General features: G+C 56.4%; 1 protein-coding gene across 7 annotated transcripts in view; it reads left to right on the top strand.

The window, feature by feature from the left end:
* Positions 1 to 15977, top strand: part of rasal2 (RAS protein activator like 2) — a 466188-nt gene that overhangs the window by 194068 nt on the left and 256143 nt on the right. For all 7 annotated transcript variants that reach the window (XM_068037871.1, XM_068037872.1, XM_068037865.1 and 4 more), the window contains exon 3: positions 13521 to 13647. In XM_068037871.1, coding sequence (XP_067893972.1) covers positions 13521 to 13647 — 127 coding nt within the window. The remainder of the gene's footprint in view (positions 1 to 13520; positions 13648 to 15977) is intronic.

Here is a 15977-nt window from a genome sequence, read left to right as displayed (position 1 = left end):
CTCTCTCTCTGTCCCCCTCTCTCTCTCTCTCTGTCCCCCTCTCTCTCTCTCTCTGTCCCCCCCCCTCTCTCTCTGTCCCTCCCCTCTCTCTCTGTCCCTCCCCTCTCTCTCTCTGTCCCCCCCCGCTCTCTCTGTCCCCCCCCCCCCCCCCGCTCTCTGTCCCCCCCCGCTCTCTGTCCCCCCCCGCTCTCTGTCCCCCCCCCCCGCTCTCTGTCCCCCCCCCCGCTCTGTCCCCCCCCCGCTCTCTGTCCCCCCCCCCCCCCCGCTCTCTGTCCCCCCCCCCCCCCCCCCCGCTCTCTGTCCCCCCCCCCGCTCTCTGTCCCCCCCCCCGCTCTCTGTCCCCCCCCCCGCTCTCTGTCCCCCCCCGCTCTCTGTCCCCCCCCGCTCTCTGTCCCCCCCCCCCCCGCTCCCAGTCCCCCCCCCCGCTCTCTGTCCCCCCCCCCCGCTCTCTGTCCCCCCCCCGCTCTCTGTCCCCCCCCCGCTCTCTGTCCCCCCCCCCGCTCTCTGTCCCCCCCCCGCTCTCTGTCCCCCCCCCCGCTCTCTGTCCCCCCCCCGCTCTCTGTCCCCCCCCCGCTCTCTGTCCCCCCCCCCCGCTCTCTGTCCCCCCCACTCTCTCTGTCCCCCCCACTCTCTCTGTCCCCCCCACTCTCTCTGTCCCCCCCACTCTCTCTGTCCCCCCCCTCTCTGTCCTCCCCCCTCTCTGTCCTCCCCCCTCTCTGTCCTCCCCCCTCTCTGACCTCCCCCCTCTGTCCTCCCCCCTCTCTCTGTCCCCCCCTCTCTCTGTCCCCCCCTCTCTCTGTCCCCCCTCTCTCTGTCCCCCCCTCTCTGTCCCCCCCCTCTCTCTCTGTCCCCCTCTCTCTCTGTCCCCCCCTCTCTCTGTCCCCCCCTCTCTCTGTCCCCCCTCTCTCTGTCCCCCCTCTCTCTGTCCCCCCCCCTCTCTGAACCACCCTTCTCTCTGTCCCACCCTTCTCTCTCTGCCTTCTCGCTCTGCCCCTACTCTCTCTGCCCCCCATCCACCCCTCTATCCCCCTCTCTCTCCCTGTCCCTCTCTCTCTCTCCGTCCCCCTCTCTCTGTCCCTCTCTCTCTCTCTGTCCCCCCCTCTCTCTCTCTGTCCCCCCCTCTCTCTCTCTGTCCCCCCCTCTCTCTCTCTGTCCCCCCCTCTCTCTCTCTGTCCCCCCCTCTCTCTCTGTCCCCCCCTCTCTCGCTCTGTCCCCCCCATCTCTCGCTCTGTCCCCCCCCTCTCTCTCTCTGTCCCCCCCCTCTCTCTCTGTCCCCCCCTCTCTCTCTCTGTCCCCCCCCTCTCTCTCTGTCTCCCCCCCCCTCTCTCTCTGTCCCCCCCCCTCTCTCTCTGTCCCCCCCCCTCTCTCTCTGTCCCCCCCCTCTCTCTCTCTGTCCCCCTCTCTCTCTCTCTGTCCCCCTCTCTCTCTCTCTGTCCCCCTCTCTCTCTCTCTGTCCCCCCTCTCTCTCTCTGCCCCTACTCTCTCATTGCCCCCCATCCGCCCCTCTGTCCCCCTCTCTCTCCCTGTCCCCCTCTCTCTCTGTCCCCCTCTCTCTCTGTCCCCCTCTCTCTCTGTCCTCCTCTCTCTCTCTGTCCTCCTCTCTCTCTCTGTCCTCCTCTCTCTCTCTGTCCCCCTCTCTCTCTCTCTGTCCCCCTCTCTCTCTCTCTGTCCCCCTCTCTCTCTCTCTGTCCCCCCCTCTCTCTCTCTGTCCCCCCCTCTCTCTCTCTGTTCCCCTCTCTGTCTCTCTGTCCCCCTCTCTCTCCCTGTCCCCCTCTCTCTCTGTCCTCCTCTCTCTCTCTGTCCCCCTCTCTCTCTCTCTGTCCTCCCCTCTCTCTCTCTGTCCCCCTCTCTCTCTCTCTGTCCCCCTCTCTCTCTTTCCGTCCCCCTCTCTCTCCGTTCCCCTCCATCTCTCCGTCCCCCTCCATCTCTCCGTCCCCCTCTCTCTCTCTGTCCCCCTCTCTCTCTCTGTCCCCCTCTCTCTCTCTGTCCCCCTCTCTCTCTCTCTGTCCCCCTCTCTCTCTCTCTCTGTCCCCCCCTCTCGCTCTGTCCCCCCCTCTCGCTCTGTCCCCCCCTCTCTCTCTGTCCCCCCCCCTCTCTCTGTCCCTCCCCTCTCTCTCTCTGTCCCCCCTCCCGCTCTCTGTCCCCCCCGCTCTCTGTCCCCCCCGCTCTCTGTCCCCCCCGCTCTCTCTGTCCCCCCCCCTGCTCTCTCTGTCCCCCCCCCGCTCTCTCTGTCCCCCCCGCTCTCTCTGTCCCCCCCCGCTCTCTCTGTCCCCCCCCCCGCTCTCTGTCCCCCCCCCCCGCTCTCTGTCCCCCCCCCGCTCTCTGTCCCCCCCCCGCTCTCTGTTCCCCCCCCCCGCTCTCTGTCCCCCCCCCGCTCTCTGTCCCCCCCCCCGCTCTCTGGCCCCCCCCCCGCTCTCTGTCCCCCCCCCCCCCCCCCGCTCTCTGGCCCCCCCTCTCTCTCTCTGTCCCCCCCTCTCTCTCTCTGTCCCCCTCTCTCTCTCTCTGTCCCCCCTCTCTCTCTCTGTCCCCCTCTCTCTCTGCCCCTACTCTCTCATTGCCCCCCATCCGCCCCTCTGTCCCCCTCTCTCTCCCTGTCCCCCTCTCTCTCCCTGTCCCCCTCTCTCTCTGTCCTCCTCTCTCTCTCTGTCCTCCTCTCTCTCTCTGTCCCCCTCTCTCTCTCTCTGTCCCCCTCTCTCTCTCTCTGTCCCCCTCTCTCTCTCTCTGTCCCCCCTCTCTCTCTCTGTCCCCCTCTCTCTCCCTGTCCCCCTCTCTCTCTGTCCTCCTCTCTCTCTCTGTCCTCCTCTCTCTCTCTGTTCCCCTCCATCTCTCCGTCCCCCTCTCTCTCTCTGTCCCCCTCTCTCTCTCTCTCTCTGTCCCCCTCTCTCTCTCTCTCTGTCCCCCCCTTTCGCTCTGTCCCCCCCTCTCTCTGTCCCTCCCCTCTCTCTCTCTGTCCCTCCCCTCTCTCTCTCTGTCCCCCCCCACTCTCTCTGTCCCCCCCCCGCTCTCTCTGTCCCCCACCCGCTCTCTCTGTCCCCCACCCGCTCTCTCTGTCCCCCACCCGCTCTCTCTGTCCCCCACCCGCTCTCTGTCCCCCCCACTGTCTCTGTCCCCCCCCTCTCTGTCCTCCCCCCTCTCTGTCCTCCCCCCTCTCTGTCCTCCCCCCTCTCTGTCCTCCCCCCTCTCTGTCCTCCCGCCTCTCTGTCCTCCCCCCTCTCTGACCACCCCCCTCTCTGACCTCCCCCCTCTCTGACCTCCCCCCTCTCTGTCCTCCCCCCTCTCTGTCCTCCCCCCTCTCTGTCCTTCCCCCTCTCTCCCCCCCTCTCTCTGTCCCCCCCCTCTCTCTGTCCCCCCCTCTCTCTGTCCGCCCCACTCTCTCTGCCCCCCCCTCTCTCTCTCCCCCCTCTCTCTCTCCCCCCTCTCTCTCTCCCCCCTCTCTCTGTCCCCCCTCTCTCTGTCCCCCCTCTCTCTGTCCCCCCCTCTCTCTGTCCCCCCCTCTCTCTGTCCCCCCCCTCTCTGAACCACCCTTCTCTCTGTCCCACCCTTCTCTCTCTGCCTTCTCGCTCTCTGCCCCTACTCTCTCTGCCCCCCATCCACCCCTCTATCCCCCTCTCTCTCCCTGTCCCTCTCTCTCTCTCCGTCCCCCTCTCTCTCTCTGTCCCTCTCTCTCTCTCTCTCTCTCTGTCCCCCCCTCTCTCTCTCTGTCCCCCCCTCTCTCTCTCTGTCCCCCCCTCTCTCTCTGTCCCCCCTCTCTCGCTCTGTCCCCCCCTCTCTCGCTCTGTCCCCCCTCTCTCGCTCTGTCCCCCCCCTCTCTCGCTCTGTCCCCCCCCTCTCTCGCTCTGTCCCCCCCCCTCTCTCGCTCTGTCCCCCCCTCTCTCGCTCTGTTCCCCCCCTCTCTCGCTCTGTCCCCCCTTCTCTCGCTCTGTCCCCCCCTTCTCTCGCTCTGTCCCCCCTTCTCTCGCTCTGTCCCCCCCTTCTCTCGCTCTGTCCCCCCCCTCTCTTGCTCTGTCCCCCCCCTCTCTCTCTCTTTCCCCCCCTCTCTCTGTCCCCCCCCCTCTCTCTCTGTCCCCCCCCCTCTCTCTCTGTCCCCCCCTCTCTCTCTCTGTCCCCCCCCTCTCTCTCTGTCCCCCCCCCTCTCTCTCTGTCCCCCCCCCCTCTCTCTGTCCCCCCCCCTCTCTCTCTGTCCCCCCCCTCTCTCTCTGTCCCCCCCCCTCTCTCTCTGTCCCCCCCCCTCTCTCTCTGTCCCCCCCCCCTCTCTCTCTGTCCCCCCCCCTCTCTCTCTCTGTCCCCCCTCTCTCTCTCTGTCCCCCTCTCTCTCTGCCTCCTCGCTCTCTGCCCCTACTTTCTCATTGCCCCCCATCCGCCCCTCTGTCCCCCTCTCTCTTCCTGTCCCCCTCTCTCTTCCTGTCCCCCTCTCTCTTCCTGTCCCCCTCTCTCTTCCTGTCCCCCTCTCTCTTCCTGTCCCCCTCTCTCTCTGTCCTCCTCTCTCTCTCTGTCCTCCTCTCTCTCTCTGTCCTCCTCTCTCTCTCTGTCCCCCTCTCTCTCTCTCTGTTCCCCTCTCTCTCTCTCTGTCCCCCCTCTCTCTCTCTGTTCCCCTCTCTGTCTCTCTGTCCCCCTCTCTCTCCCTGTCCCCCTCTCTCTCCCTGTCCCCCTCTCTCTCTGTCCTCCTCTCTCTCTCTGTCCTCCTCTCTCTATCTCTGTCCTCCTCTCTCTATCTCTGTCCCCCTCTCTCTCTCTGTTCCCCTCTCTCTCTCTCTGTTCCCCTCTCTCTCTCTCTGTCCCCCTCTCTCTCTTTCCGTCCCCCTCTCTCTCCGTTCCCCTCCATCTCCGTTCCCCTCCATCTCTCTGTCCCCCTCTCTCTCTCTCTGTCCCCCTCTCTCTCTCTCTCTGTCCCCTTCTCTCTCTCTCTGTCCCCCTCTCTCTCTCTCTCTGTCCCCCCTCTCTCTGTCCTCCCTCTCTCTGTCCCCCCTCTCTCTGTCCCCCCTCTCTCTGTCCCCCCCTCTCTCTGTCCCCCCCTCTCTCTGTCCCCCCCCTCTCTCTGTCCCCCCCCCCTCTCTGAACCACCCTTCTCTCTGTCCCACCCTTCTCTCTCTGCCTTCTCGCTCTCTGCCCCTACTCTCTCTGCCCCCCATCCACCCCTCTATCCCCCTCTCTCTCCCTGTCCCTCTCTCTCTCTCCGTCCCTCTCTCTCTCTCTCTCTGTCCCCCCCTCTCTCTCTCTGTCCCCCCCTCTCTCTCTCTGTCCCCCCCTCTCTCTCTCTGTCCCCCCCTCTCTCACTCTGTCCCCCTCTCTCTCTCTGTCCCCCCCTCTCTCTCTGTCCCCCCCTCTCTCGCTCTGTCCCCCCCTCTCTCGCTCTGTCCCCCCCTTCTCTCGCTCTGTCCCCCCCCTTCTCTCGCTCTGTCCCCCCCCTCTCTCGCTCTGTCCCCCCCTCTCTCTCTCTGTCCCCCCCCTCTCTCTCTGTCCCCCCCCCTCTCTCTGTCCCCCCCCCTCTCTCTGTCCCCCCCCCCTCTCTCTGTCCCCCCCCTCTCTCTCTGTCCCCCCCTCTCTCTCTCTGTCCCCCCCTCTCTCTCTCTGTCCCCCCCTCTCTCTCTCTGTCCCCCCCTCTCTCTCTCTGTCTCCCCCCTCTCTCTCTGTCCCCCCCCTCTCTCTCTGTCCCCCCCCCTCTCTCTCTGTCCCCCCCCCCTCTCTCTCTGTCCCCCCCCTCTCTCTCTGTCCCCCCCCCTCTCTCTCTGTCCCCCCCCCCTCTCTCTCTGTCCCCCCCCCTCTCTCTCTGTCCCCCCCCCCTCTCTCTCTGTCCCCCCCCCTCTCTCTCTCTGTCCCCCCTCTCTCTCTCTGTCCCCCTCTCTCTCTGCCTCCTCGCTCTCTGCCCCTACTTTCTCAATGCCCCCCATCCGCCCCTCTGTCCCCCTCTCTCTTCCTGTCCCCCTCTCTCTTCCTGTCCCCCTCTCTCTCTGTCCCCCTCTCTCTCTGTCCTCCTCTCTCTCTGTCCTCCTCTCTCTCTCTGTCCCCCTCTCTCTCTCTCTGTCCCCCTCTCTCTCTCTCTGTCCCCCTCTCTCTCTCTCTGTTCCCCTCTCTCTCTCTCTGTCCCCCCTCTCTCTCTCTGTTCCCCTCTCTGTCTCTCTGTCCCCCTCTCTCTCCCTGTCCCCCTCTCTCTCTGTCCTCCTCTCTCTATCTCTGTCCCCCTCTCTCTCTCTCTCTGTCCCCCTCTCTCTCTCTGTCCCCCTCTCTCTCTCTGTTCCCCTCTCTCTCTCTCTGTCCCCCTCTCTCTCTTTCCGTCCCCCTCTCTCTCCGTTCCCCTCCATCTCTCCGTCCCCCTCTCTCTCTCTGTCCCCCTCTCTCTCTCTCTCTGTCCCCTTCTCTCTCTCTCTGTCCCCCTCTCTCTCTCTCTCTCTCTGTCCCCCCCTCTCGCTCTGTCCCTCCCCTCTCTCTCTGTCCCTCCCCTCTCTCTCTGTCCCTCCCCTCCCTCTCTGTCCCTCCCCTCCCTCTCTGTCCCTCCCCTCCCTCTCTGTCCCCCCCTCTCTCTGTCCCCCCCTCTCTCTGTCCCCCCCTCTCTCTCTCTGTCCCCCCCTCTCTCTCTCTGTCCCCCCCCCTCTCTCTCTGTCCCCCCCCCTCTCTCTCTGTCCCCCCCCCTCTCTCTCTGTCCCCCCCCTCTCTCTCTGTCCCCCCCCCCTCTCTCTCTGTCCCCCCCCCTCTCTCTCTGTCCCCCCCCTCTCTCTCTGTCCCCCCCCCTCTCTCTCTGTCCCCCCCCCTCTCTCTCTGTCCCCCCCCCCTCTCTCTCTGTCCCCCCCCCCTCTCTCTCTGTCCCCCCTCTCTCTCTCTGTCCCCCCTCTCTCTCTCTGTCCCCCTCTCTCTCTGCCTCCTCGCTCTCTGCCCCTACTTTCTCAATGCCCCCCATCCGCCCCTCTGTCCCCCTCTCTCTTCCTGTCCCCCTCTCTCTTCCTGTCCCCCTCTCTCTTCCTGTCCCCCTCTCTCTCTGTCCCCCTCTCTCTCTGTCCCCCTCTCTCTCTGTCCCCCTCTCTCTCTGTCCTCCTCTCTCTCTCTGTCCTCCTCTCTCTCTCTGTCCTCCTCTCTCTCTCTCTGTCCTCCTCTCTCTCTCTCTGTCCCCCTCTCTCTCTCTCTGTTCCCCTCTCTTTCTCTCTGTCCCCCCTCTCTCTCTCTGTTCCCCTCTCTGTCTCTCTGTCCCCCTCTCTCTCCCTGTCCCCCTCTCTCTCTGTCCTCCTCTCTCTCTCTGTCCTCCTCTCTCTATCTCTGTCCCCCTCTCTCTCTCTCTCTGTCCCCCTCTCTCTCTCTGTCCCCCTCTCTCTCTCTGTTCCCCTCTCTCTCTCTCTGTTCCCCTCTCTCTCTCTCTGTTCCCCTCTCTCTCTCTCTGTCCCCCTCTCTCTCTTTCCGTCCCCCTCTCTCTCCGTTCCCCTCCATCTCTCCGTCCCCCTCTCTCTCTCTCTCTGTCCCCCTCTCTCTCTCTCTCTGTCCCTTCTCTCTCTCTCTGTCCCCCTCTCTCTCTCTCTCTGTCCCCCCTCTCGCTCTGTCCCCCCCCTCTCTCTCTGTCCCTCCCTCCCTCTCTGTCCCCCCCTCTCTCTGTCCCCCTCTCTCTCTCTCTGTCCCCCACTCTCTCTCTCTGTCCCCCCCTCTCGCTCTCTGTCCCCCCCTCTCGCTCTGTCCCTCCCCTCTCTGTCCCTCCCCTCTCTTTCCCCCCCTCTCTCTCTGTCCCCCCCCTATCTCTCTGTCCCCCCCATCTCTCTGTCCCCCCCCATCTCTCTGTCCCCCCCCCCTCTCTCTCTGTCCCCCCCCTCTCTCTCTCTGTCCCCCCCTCTCTCTCTCTGTCCCCCCCCTTTCTCTCTCTGTCCCCCCCCTCTCTCTCTCTGTCCCCCCCTCTCTCTCTCTGTCCCCCCCGCCCCTCTCTCTCTGTCCCCCCCGCCCCTCTCTCTGTCCCCCCTCTCTCTCTCTGTCCCCCCCTCTCTCTTTCCCCCCCTCTCTCTTTCCCCCCCTCTCTCTTTCCCCCCCCCTCTCTCTGTCCCCCCCTCTCTCTCTGTCCCCCCCCCTCTCTCTCTGTCCCCCTCTCTCTCTTTCCGTCCCCCTCTCTCTCCGTTCCCCTCCATCTCTCCGTCCCCCTCTCTCTCTCTCTCTGTCCCCCTCTCTCTCTCTCTCTGTCCCCTTCTCTCTCTCTCTGTCCCCCTCTCTCTCTCTCTCTGTCCCCCCCTCTCGCTCTGTCCCCCCCTCTCTCTCTGTCCCCCCCCCCTCTCTGTCCCTCCCCTCTCTCTCTGTCCCTCCCCTCTCTCTCTGTCCCTCCCCTCTCTCTCTGTCCCTCCCCTCTCTCTCTGTCCCTCCCCTCCCTCTCTGTCCCCCCTCTCTCTGTCCCCCTCTCTCTCTCTCTGTCCCCCACTCTCGCTCTCTGTCCCCCCCTCTCGCGCTCTGTCCCTCCCCTCTCTGTCCCTCCCCTCTCTTTCCCCCCCTCTCTCTCTGTCCCCCCCCCTATCTCTCTGTCCCCCCCCATCTCTCTGTCCCCCCCCATCTCTCTGTCCCCCCCCCTCTCTCTCTGTCCCCCCCCTCTCTCTCTCTGTCCCCCCCTCTCTCTCTCTGTCCCCCCCCTTTCTCTCTCTGTCCCCCCCTCTCTCTCTCTGTCCCCCCCCTCTCTCTCTCTGTCCCCCCCTCTCTCTCTCTGTCCCCCCCGCCCCTCTCTCTCTGTCCCCCCCGCCCCTCTCTCTGTCCCCCCTCTCTCTCTCTGTCCCCCCCTCTCTCTTTCCCCCCCTCTCTCTTTCCCCCCCTCTCTCTTCTCCCCCCCCCCTCTCTCTGTCCCCCCCTCTCTCTCTGTCCCCCCCCTCTCTCTCTGTCCCCCCCCCTCTCTCTGTCCCCCCTCTCTCTCTCTGTCTGTCCCCACCTCTCTCTCTCTGTGCCCCCTCTCTCTCTCTCTGTCCACCTCCTCTCTCTTCCCCTTCCTTCTCTGCTTCTCTCTCCCTCTCTCACCGCCCTCCCTCTCTCACCGCCCTCCCTCTCTCACCGCCCTCCCGCTTCCTGACCCCGCTCGCTTCCTGACCCCGCTCGCCTCCTGACCCCTCTCTCTCCCTGACCCCCCCTCTCTCTCCCTCTCTCTCTCTCTCTCCCTGACCCCTCTCTCGCTCTCTCTCTCTCTCTCTCTCCCTGACCCCTCCACTCTCTCTCTCTCTCTCTCCCTGACCCCCCCCTCTCTCTCTCTCTCTCTCCCTGACCCCCCTCTCCCTCTCTCTCCCTGACCCTCTCTCTCCCTGACCTCTCCCTGAACCCCCCTCTCTCTCTCCCTGACCCCCCTCTCTCTCTCCCTGACCCCCCTCTCTCTCTCTCCCTGACCCTCCTCTCTCTCTCTCTCTCTCTCTCTCCCTGACCCCCCTCTCTCTCTCTCTCCCTGACCCCCCCCTCTCTCTCCCTGAACCCCCCCTCTCTCTCCCTGAACCCCCCCTCTCTCTCCCTGAACCCCCCCTCTCTCTCCCTGAACCCCCCTCTCTCTCCCTGACCCCCCCTCTCTCTCTCCCTGACCCCCCTCCTCTCTCTCCCTGAACCCCCCCTCTCTCTCTCCCTGACCCTCCACTCTCTCTCTCTCTCCCTGACCCTCCACTCTCTCTCTCTTTCCCTGACCCCCCCCTCTCTCTCGCTCTCCCTACCCCCCTCTCTCTCTCTCTCTCCCTGACCCCCCCCTCCCTCTCTCTCCCTGACCCTCTCTCTCCCTGAACCCCCCTCTCTCTCTCCCTGACCCCCCCTCTCTCTCTCCCTGACCCCCCTCCCTCTCTCTCCCTGACCCTCTCTCTCCCTGAATCCCCCTCTCTCTCTCCCTGACCCCCCCTCTCTCTCTCCCTGACCCCCTCTTTCTCTCTCCCTGACCCTCCTCTCTCTCTGTCGCCCTCTCTCTCTCTCTGTCACCCTCTCTTTCTTTCCCCCTCTCTGTTTCCCTGGCCCCCCTCTCTCTGTCGTCCACCTTGTTCTCTCTCTCCCCCTCTCTGTCTCAGCATTGCCGACAGCATGAGCGCTCAGCAGAACATCTTCGTGGTTGGTCAGTTTTTTCTGGGAAAAAAAGATCGTGGTCAGTTTTACAGTTGACAGCTGCTGACATTGGGAATAGTGGTTTCTGAACTTCAGATAGATTTGGGTTTTCTGATGGCCTTTCTGAAAAAAAGTCGGAACCCGCTAAAAAACCTGGAATCTGTCTGAAGTTGGGAAACCGCTGTTCCCGATGTCAGCACTTGTCAGCCGTGAGACTAACTTGTGATTTTTTAAAAGGCCAGTGTGAAAGTAGAAGATAATGGGGTCATATGTTGGACAACCCTGTTGTAGGCAATACAAAACTTGGCAACTTAGTAGATAGCTGTGAACCTCAGGATGTTTAAGACAGGATGGTAAGATGGGCAGAAGCATGATATTAATGCAGAGAAGTGTGAAGTGATGCACTTTGGGAAGATTAATATGGAAAGACAGTATACTGTAAATGGCACGATTATAAAAGGTGTAGATGAGCAGAGAGATCTTGATGCCAGGATACACAGAGCAAGTTGATCAGGTGGTTAATAGCATATGGGTTACTTGAATTTATGATTAGAGGAATAGAGATCATGCTAAAACTTTATAAGTTGCTGTTTGGGCTTCAGCTGGAGAATTGTGGGCAATTCTGGGCATTATATTTCAGGAAAGATGTAAAGGCCTTAGAAAGAGTACTGAGGAGGTTTACCAGGATGTTGCCAAGGATGAAGGTTCAGTTATGAGGAGAGGTTGGAAGTGTTAGCACTGTTTTTCTTGGTTAAGAGGTGACTTAATAGAGGTTTCCAAGATGGAGAGGTTTTGATAGAGTAGAGAAAATTTATTCCCTCTGGCCAATGAGCCAAAAACCAGAGGTCATAGATTTAAAATCATGGGCAAAGGATCTAGAGGGGAGATGAGGAGAAAATGTTTCAATGAGAGTTGTGGGGATCTGGAATGCTCCACCTGAAAAGATGGTGGAAGCTGATTCCATAAATACGTTTGAATGGGATTTGGACAGGTCCTTGAGGATGAGAAACTTACAGGGTTATGGACAAAAAGCAAGGATGTGGGATTAAGCATGAATGCTCTTTCAAACAAACACCAATGGCCTCTCATTGTGCTGTGAGTTTCCATGATTTGATACATCCCAGCCAGTATAGTACGTAGCGCTAACTCTGTAAATGTGACTGAATTCGCAGGTGAGTCTGATGCTGCTGGCTGGGTTCATAAGCTTGCATTAGCACATTAGTCAAATGTAGGATTGAGAATTGGAGGAAGCAAGCTGTTCATACTATGTGGTCTGGTTTTTGTCTCACTTAAAACTTGATATTGCTGCATGTGCACATGCTTGGGTACCAGCCCATATGCACTGAAATTTGAATGATATGCGAGGGCTAAGTGAGAAGCAAACTGGGACCAATTGAGGTGTTGGCATTTAAATATGCCTTTTTTGCATGTTGCGATTGTTTAGCAATCTGGTGTCCAGCTAAGATTAGCAGATTGAATGCTGCAACAAAATGTGTAATGTTTATTAAATGTCAATTGTCCTGATGTTCATCCCTCAAGAATAATGTATTGAAATTGTGACCTCAGTTTAAAAACTATTCAGGAGATTGGGTGATGTAGTCCATACATTGTCCTTTCACCTCTGAGGTTGGCTTTGATTATAGTTCAGACTAGAGTAGTAAGGAATGGTTTTCTGAACTAAATGAGATAGGTTGAGGTGGAATAGAAAGAGTTTGACTTTGTATCTGTCCTGGGAGGCCTTGATGCTAACAGAGGGTCAAAATCCCTCACTGTGATGCCACCGGGAGTTGGTTGTGTGGGTTTGTATCTAAGATTGCCCCCGAACTGCTGTTGGATAAGGGAAAGTCACCAGGAGTATTGTCAGCCACTGTTTTTCCTCATCTAATGACTGCCTCAGAGGAGAATTGATTGATGTGTAGGATTGTCTGAACTCCACCCTTTTGGCCACAGTTCGTGCATGACATGAGCCTGGGGATTGGCAGGGATTTTCTATCCTCTCACTGCTCTGACTTTCTCCTGTTCGCCTTTTCAGTACTAGATTGAATGGCTGTAATGGTGAGATAACCATGGAGAGGTTTGTTCCGTGGTGTTTTCTTTCAAGGAAACCAAGGAGTGGATTTTTTGCAGTGGATTGAACCTGCAGTGACTGCTGCTCCTGCTGCAATTGTGTGGATGCACGGATGATGCTGTGTTTTAAAGGAAACCAGGGAGAATTAAACCTTACCAAGCTGTTGATAAAATGTTGCAAGAGTATTTTGGATAAAAGTAAAACAGTAATTGGACAAAGGAAGAGGCAGGGTAATATTTTATTCATTAAGTTTGCTTTTGTCGTAAATATTTTGGGGAAATCGTTGCACATGTCCATATCTCTGTTATGGTAAGTTTCTGTTCCAGATGGTGGAGAGTTTTGATGTTTAATGGGCGGCGCAGTGGAGTGTGGCGCAGTGGTTAGCACTGCAGCCTCACAGCTCCAGCGACCCGGGTTCGGTTCTGGGTCTTGTCTGTGCGGAGTTTGCAAGTTCTCCCTGTGACTGCGTGGGTTTCCGCCGGGTGCTCTGGTTTCCTTCCACAGCCAAAGACTTGCAGGTTGATGGGTGAATTGGCCATTGTAAATTGCCCCTAGTGCAGGTAGGTGGTAGGAGAATGAGGTGGGGAATATGGGATTAATGCAGGATTAGTATAAATGGGTGGTTGTTGTCGGCACAGACTCGGTGGGCCGAAGGGCCTGTTTCAGTGCTGTATCTCTCTATGACTCTATGCACCTATACAGGCATAAAGGACTGGCATATGTGGCTGTCTGTAGGTATCATTATTTGGGGATAGAAGCTTGTACAGGCATTATATGCCAGATTGCCTCCTTTTGTGCTGTAAGCTTTTATAGTTCAAAGAATAATTAAGTAAATGTCCAATGTGATAGATTTGACAGTTATCAAACAGTGCAGAGGAGTTTGCTTGTGAAAACTCATTTCACTCTTGCATATTGCTGAAAAGTAACTGAATTGTAAATGATTTTTATTGTCCGTTTATCGTGCTCTGTGCTGTTCTAATGGTTTTAAGTATCTTGCGTTTTAAGTGTAGAGGTTGGTCATTGTGAGATCTACCTTTGTGATTAAGAATTTAACTACTTAAAATCTAAATTTGAATCTGTTCAGGATTGTGGCTCATCAAAGTCAGAAGTGCTGACATAATGTGAAAAGAGAAGGAATTGATTCCTCTGCTTTGTGGAGGGGACATGATGCGTCTGAGCCTTCCAAACTCAGGTTTTCAGGATTTGAACGTACATTATTCACTGGTTGCACATGCTGGGCCTGAATATATGGAAATTTTATTCTGGAGAGTTCATGCAAATTGGGTTGTCGCAGCTGAAATGCAACCTTGTTTCTCCTATTAGGCTGTTTCAGTCCAAAGAAAAAAGTTTCTTAATGTCTTAGTGCCTTAAGTTCCTAATAATCATGAATCTGATGTGAAATTTTTCTTTATGTAGTTGGAGTTGACCCATACTCATTTTCACACAGATGAATGTCGACATGTTACAGGACCAGCAGGTGGAGTCCTCAAAAGGACGAATGCTGCGGCGCACTGTCAGTGTTCCATCTGAGGGACAGTTCCCAGATTATCAGCAGGATGGAAGCAGTAAGCTTGGTGAGTTAAACTTGATTGCGATGCTTGGATTGTGCTGATTGATTGGCTCTCTTTGGGAATTGTATTCACATCCTGCCTGCTGCAGTGTTTATTTTTGGGTAGCGTCTTGTGGTTGGTGGAGTGAAATGCAGAGTAAGCTGCAAGGGGCAACTGATTTTCCAGCTGCTCAGGTAAGACTGCCATCCCTTGGCAGGTCTGAAAACTGATCTGGCACCTGAAGCCTGTTTGTCACAGCCCAAATTGAGTACAATTGGGTCAGCTAAAAGCTGAACGGTTTTATTCTGCCCCATTTCTCCCTGATCATTTTATATTCAGTTTTGCTCCAAATTAAAAGGAAGATGAGCACATGACAATTTACTGTTTTGAATCAAGGTGGGGTGGCGCATGACTTTCTTCTCCTGTGTCTTACCAAAAGTGTCATGAAACTACTGCTGTAGGAGTGTCACATTGACTTGTTATTAGGACAAGGGAAATTTTCAAGTGAACATCTTGTACTGGCAGAGTGATACATTTCTCTACACTTTGTTTTAAAGGATGTCCTTTTTTGGAATGATGGCTGTGGGGACACTAAATCACAATTGTGAGGCATGAGATTTATTTGTTGCAAAAGTAATGTCAGTTAAAGAACTGGTGCTATGTTTATTTTTACATGTGAGATATATTCGAGTAGGTGGCATTTCCAAACCAGAGTGAAGACGTTTTACTCCAAGTGAGCGAGACTTAAGGGGTCTGGCAACGAGATTAAAATAAAGATACATTCCGCTTTTAACATGGACTTTGGTGAGAGATTGGGAAGTAATCTGCAGTCAGGGCTGTGACAGTGCTGCTCTGCAATGTTACAGATGGCATTCTGGAGTGTTAGAGATTGCCATCTTGCTACAGTTCCTCTTCACTGCAAGGAAATGCATTGCCGTTGCTTGCCACCTCTCTGGTAGCATGGTGAAGATTGGGTTCACACTGCATAAATATTGTTAGGAGTATTATTCAGATCATGTCTTGTCCCAACATAGAAAACCATAGGTCCATTTAAGGGCTGTCCTATTTCAATCTCAGAAATGTTTTTTTGATTTGTTCAAAAAGGAATTCTAACATGTCCCTTATGTAGTTGACCTGCATCGAAATTAATGTGAATTATTTCTCACTGTAGACCAAGTGACAGAGAAGTTGCTTCAAGGTCACTTTTAGATATGAGAAAAGCTCTGTGTCTAGTATTTCTGTTGATGATTAAACCCCTCAGCCTCTCTTTAATTGTTGCAAAGTAACAATATATTCTCCCAGCCACGCTAAGTTATATAGATTCCTGCTTCCATAATGTACAGCATCAAAGAATCTTACAGCCCCACATGGCCATTGCTCTTATGGTAGCTGCATTGTCGTACAAAAACATTTATGTCTGCTCTTGGGAATTCCAAATTGTCTTTTGTTGATCTGAATTCCAGTGATCAAGTAACTTTATGTAAGCAACTTACAATTATCAGGATTAGACCATGGTCTCCCTTTTGCCCTTCATGTAGGTGTTTGGGTGAAGAAGTTCTGGTGGGAGTTTCCAATGTGGTTATTCGGTTCTGAGTATAAGCTTTTTTGTCCATACATTGGAGTGCTTCATTGTGGAGATGTTGTTTTGATTGAATTAGAATATCTCACTTGAAGACAGATCACAGGACTGTACTTAATTGAACAGCTTGGGGTCATTCGGCTGTGCTTCTTTATGTAGTTGATGCTTTGGCTTCTAGGAACTTTCATCGATAAGGTAATGTCATGAGAATGGTGGAAAATTATTAACAGGTATTCCCTTTGGAGACTTGGATCCCACATCATCTTTGAGCCTGTACTTAGGTATGTCTTCAGCAAAACTTCCCAGATGGCTCAATGGTAAATGCACTGGTTGGTGTGTTACTAGCATAAAGTAGGACTGAGGCAGTGAAAGACTTCGCCACTACTGGTGGGACAAAAGCAGGGTGACAGGCACAGAAGGCCAGAATTAGAAGAACAGACTGAATGAGAGGCTATATAAAGGGTTTAAAAATCTGACACTACTCACTTACTTCTTAAGGATTTATGTTATACTTCTCAAAGCTGTGTGTCATTCTCTTGAACCTTTGTTGTCCATACCAGGAAGTACTTTGTCCATAGGGTAGTGTGGATCGCACTGCTTTGATTGGCAGGTGCTAGAAATTCAACAGTCATATTTGATGAGACAAGATAACTGAACAGTGCTTCAGCTTCATGGAAATTTTCTGTTGAAAAGTAATTTTTGACTTTAATTTGTGCTGGGAAAAAGTTCTGAGTTCCCCTTTGTGTAAGTCTGTCTGGCATATTGTTTCTGTTAT

This window comes from Heterodontus francisci, chromosome 8, assembly GCF_036365525.1.
Source record: "Heterodontus francisci isolate sHetFra1 chromosome 8, sHetFra1.hap1, whole genome shotgun sequence".
Taxonomy (NCBI): domain Eukaryota; kingdom Metazoa; phylum Chordata; class Chondrichthyes; order Heterodontiformes; family Heterodontidae; genus Heterodontus; species Heterodontus francisci.
This window is presented reverse-complemented; position numbering and strand designations above follow the sequence as displayed.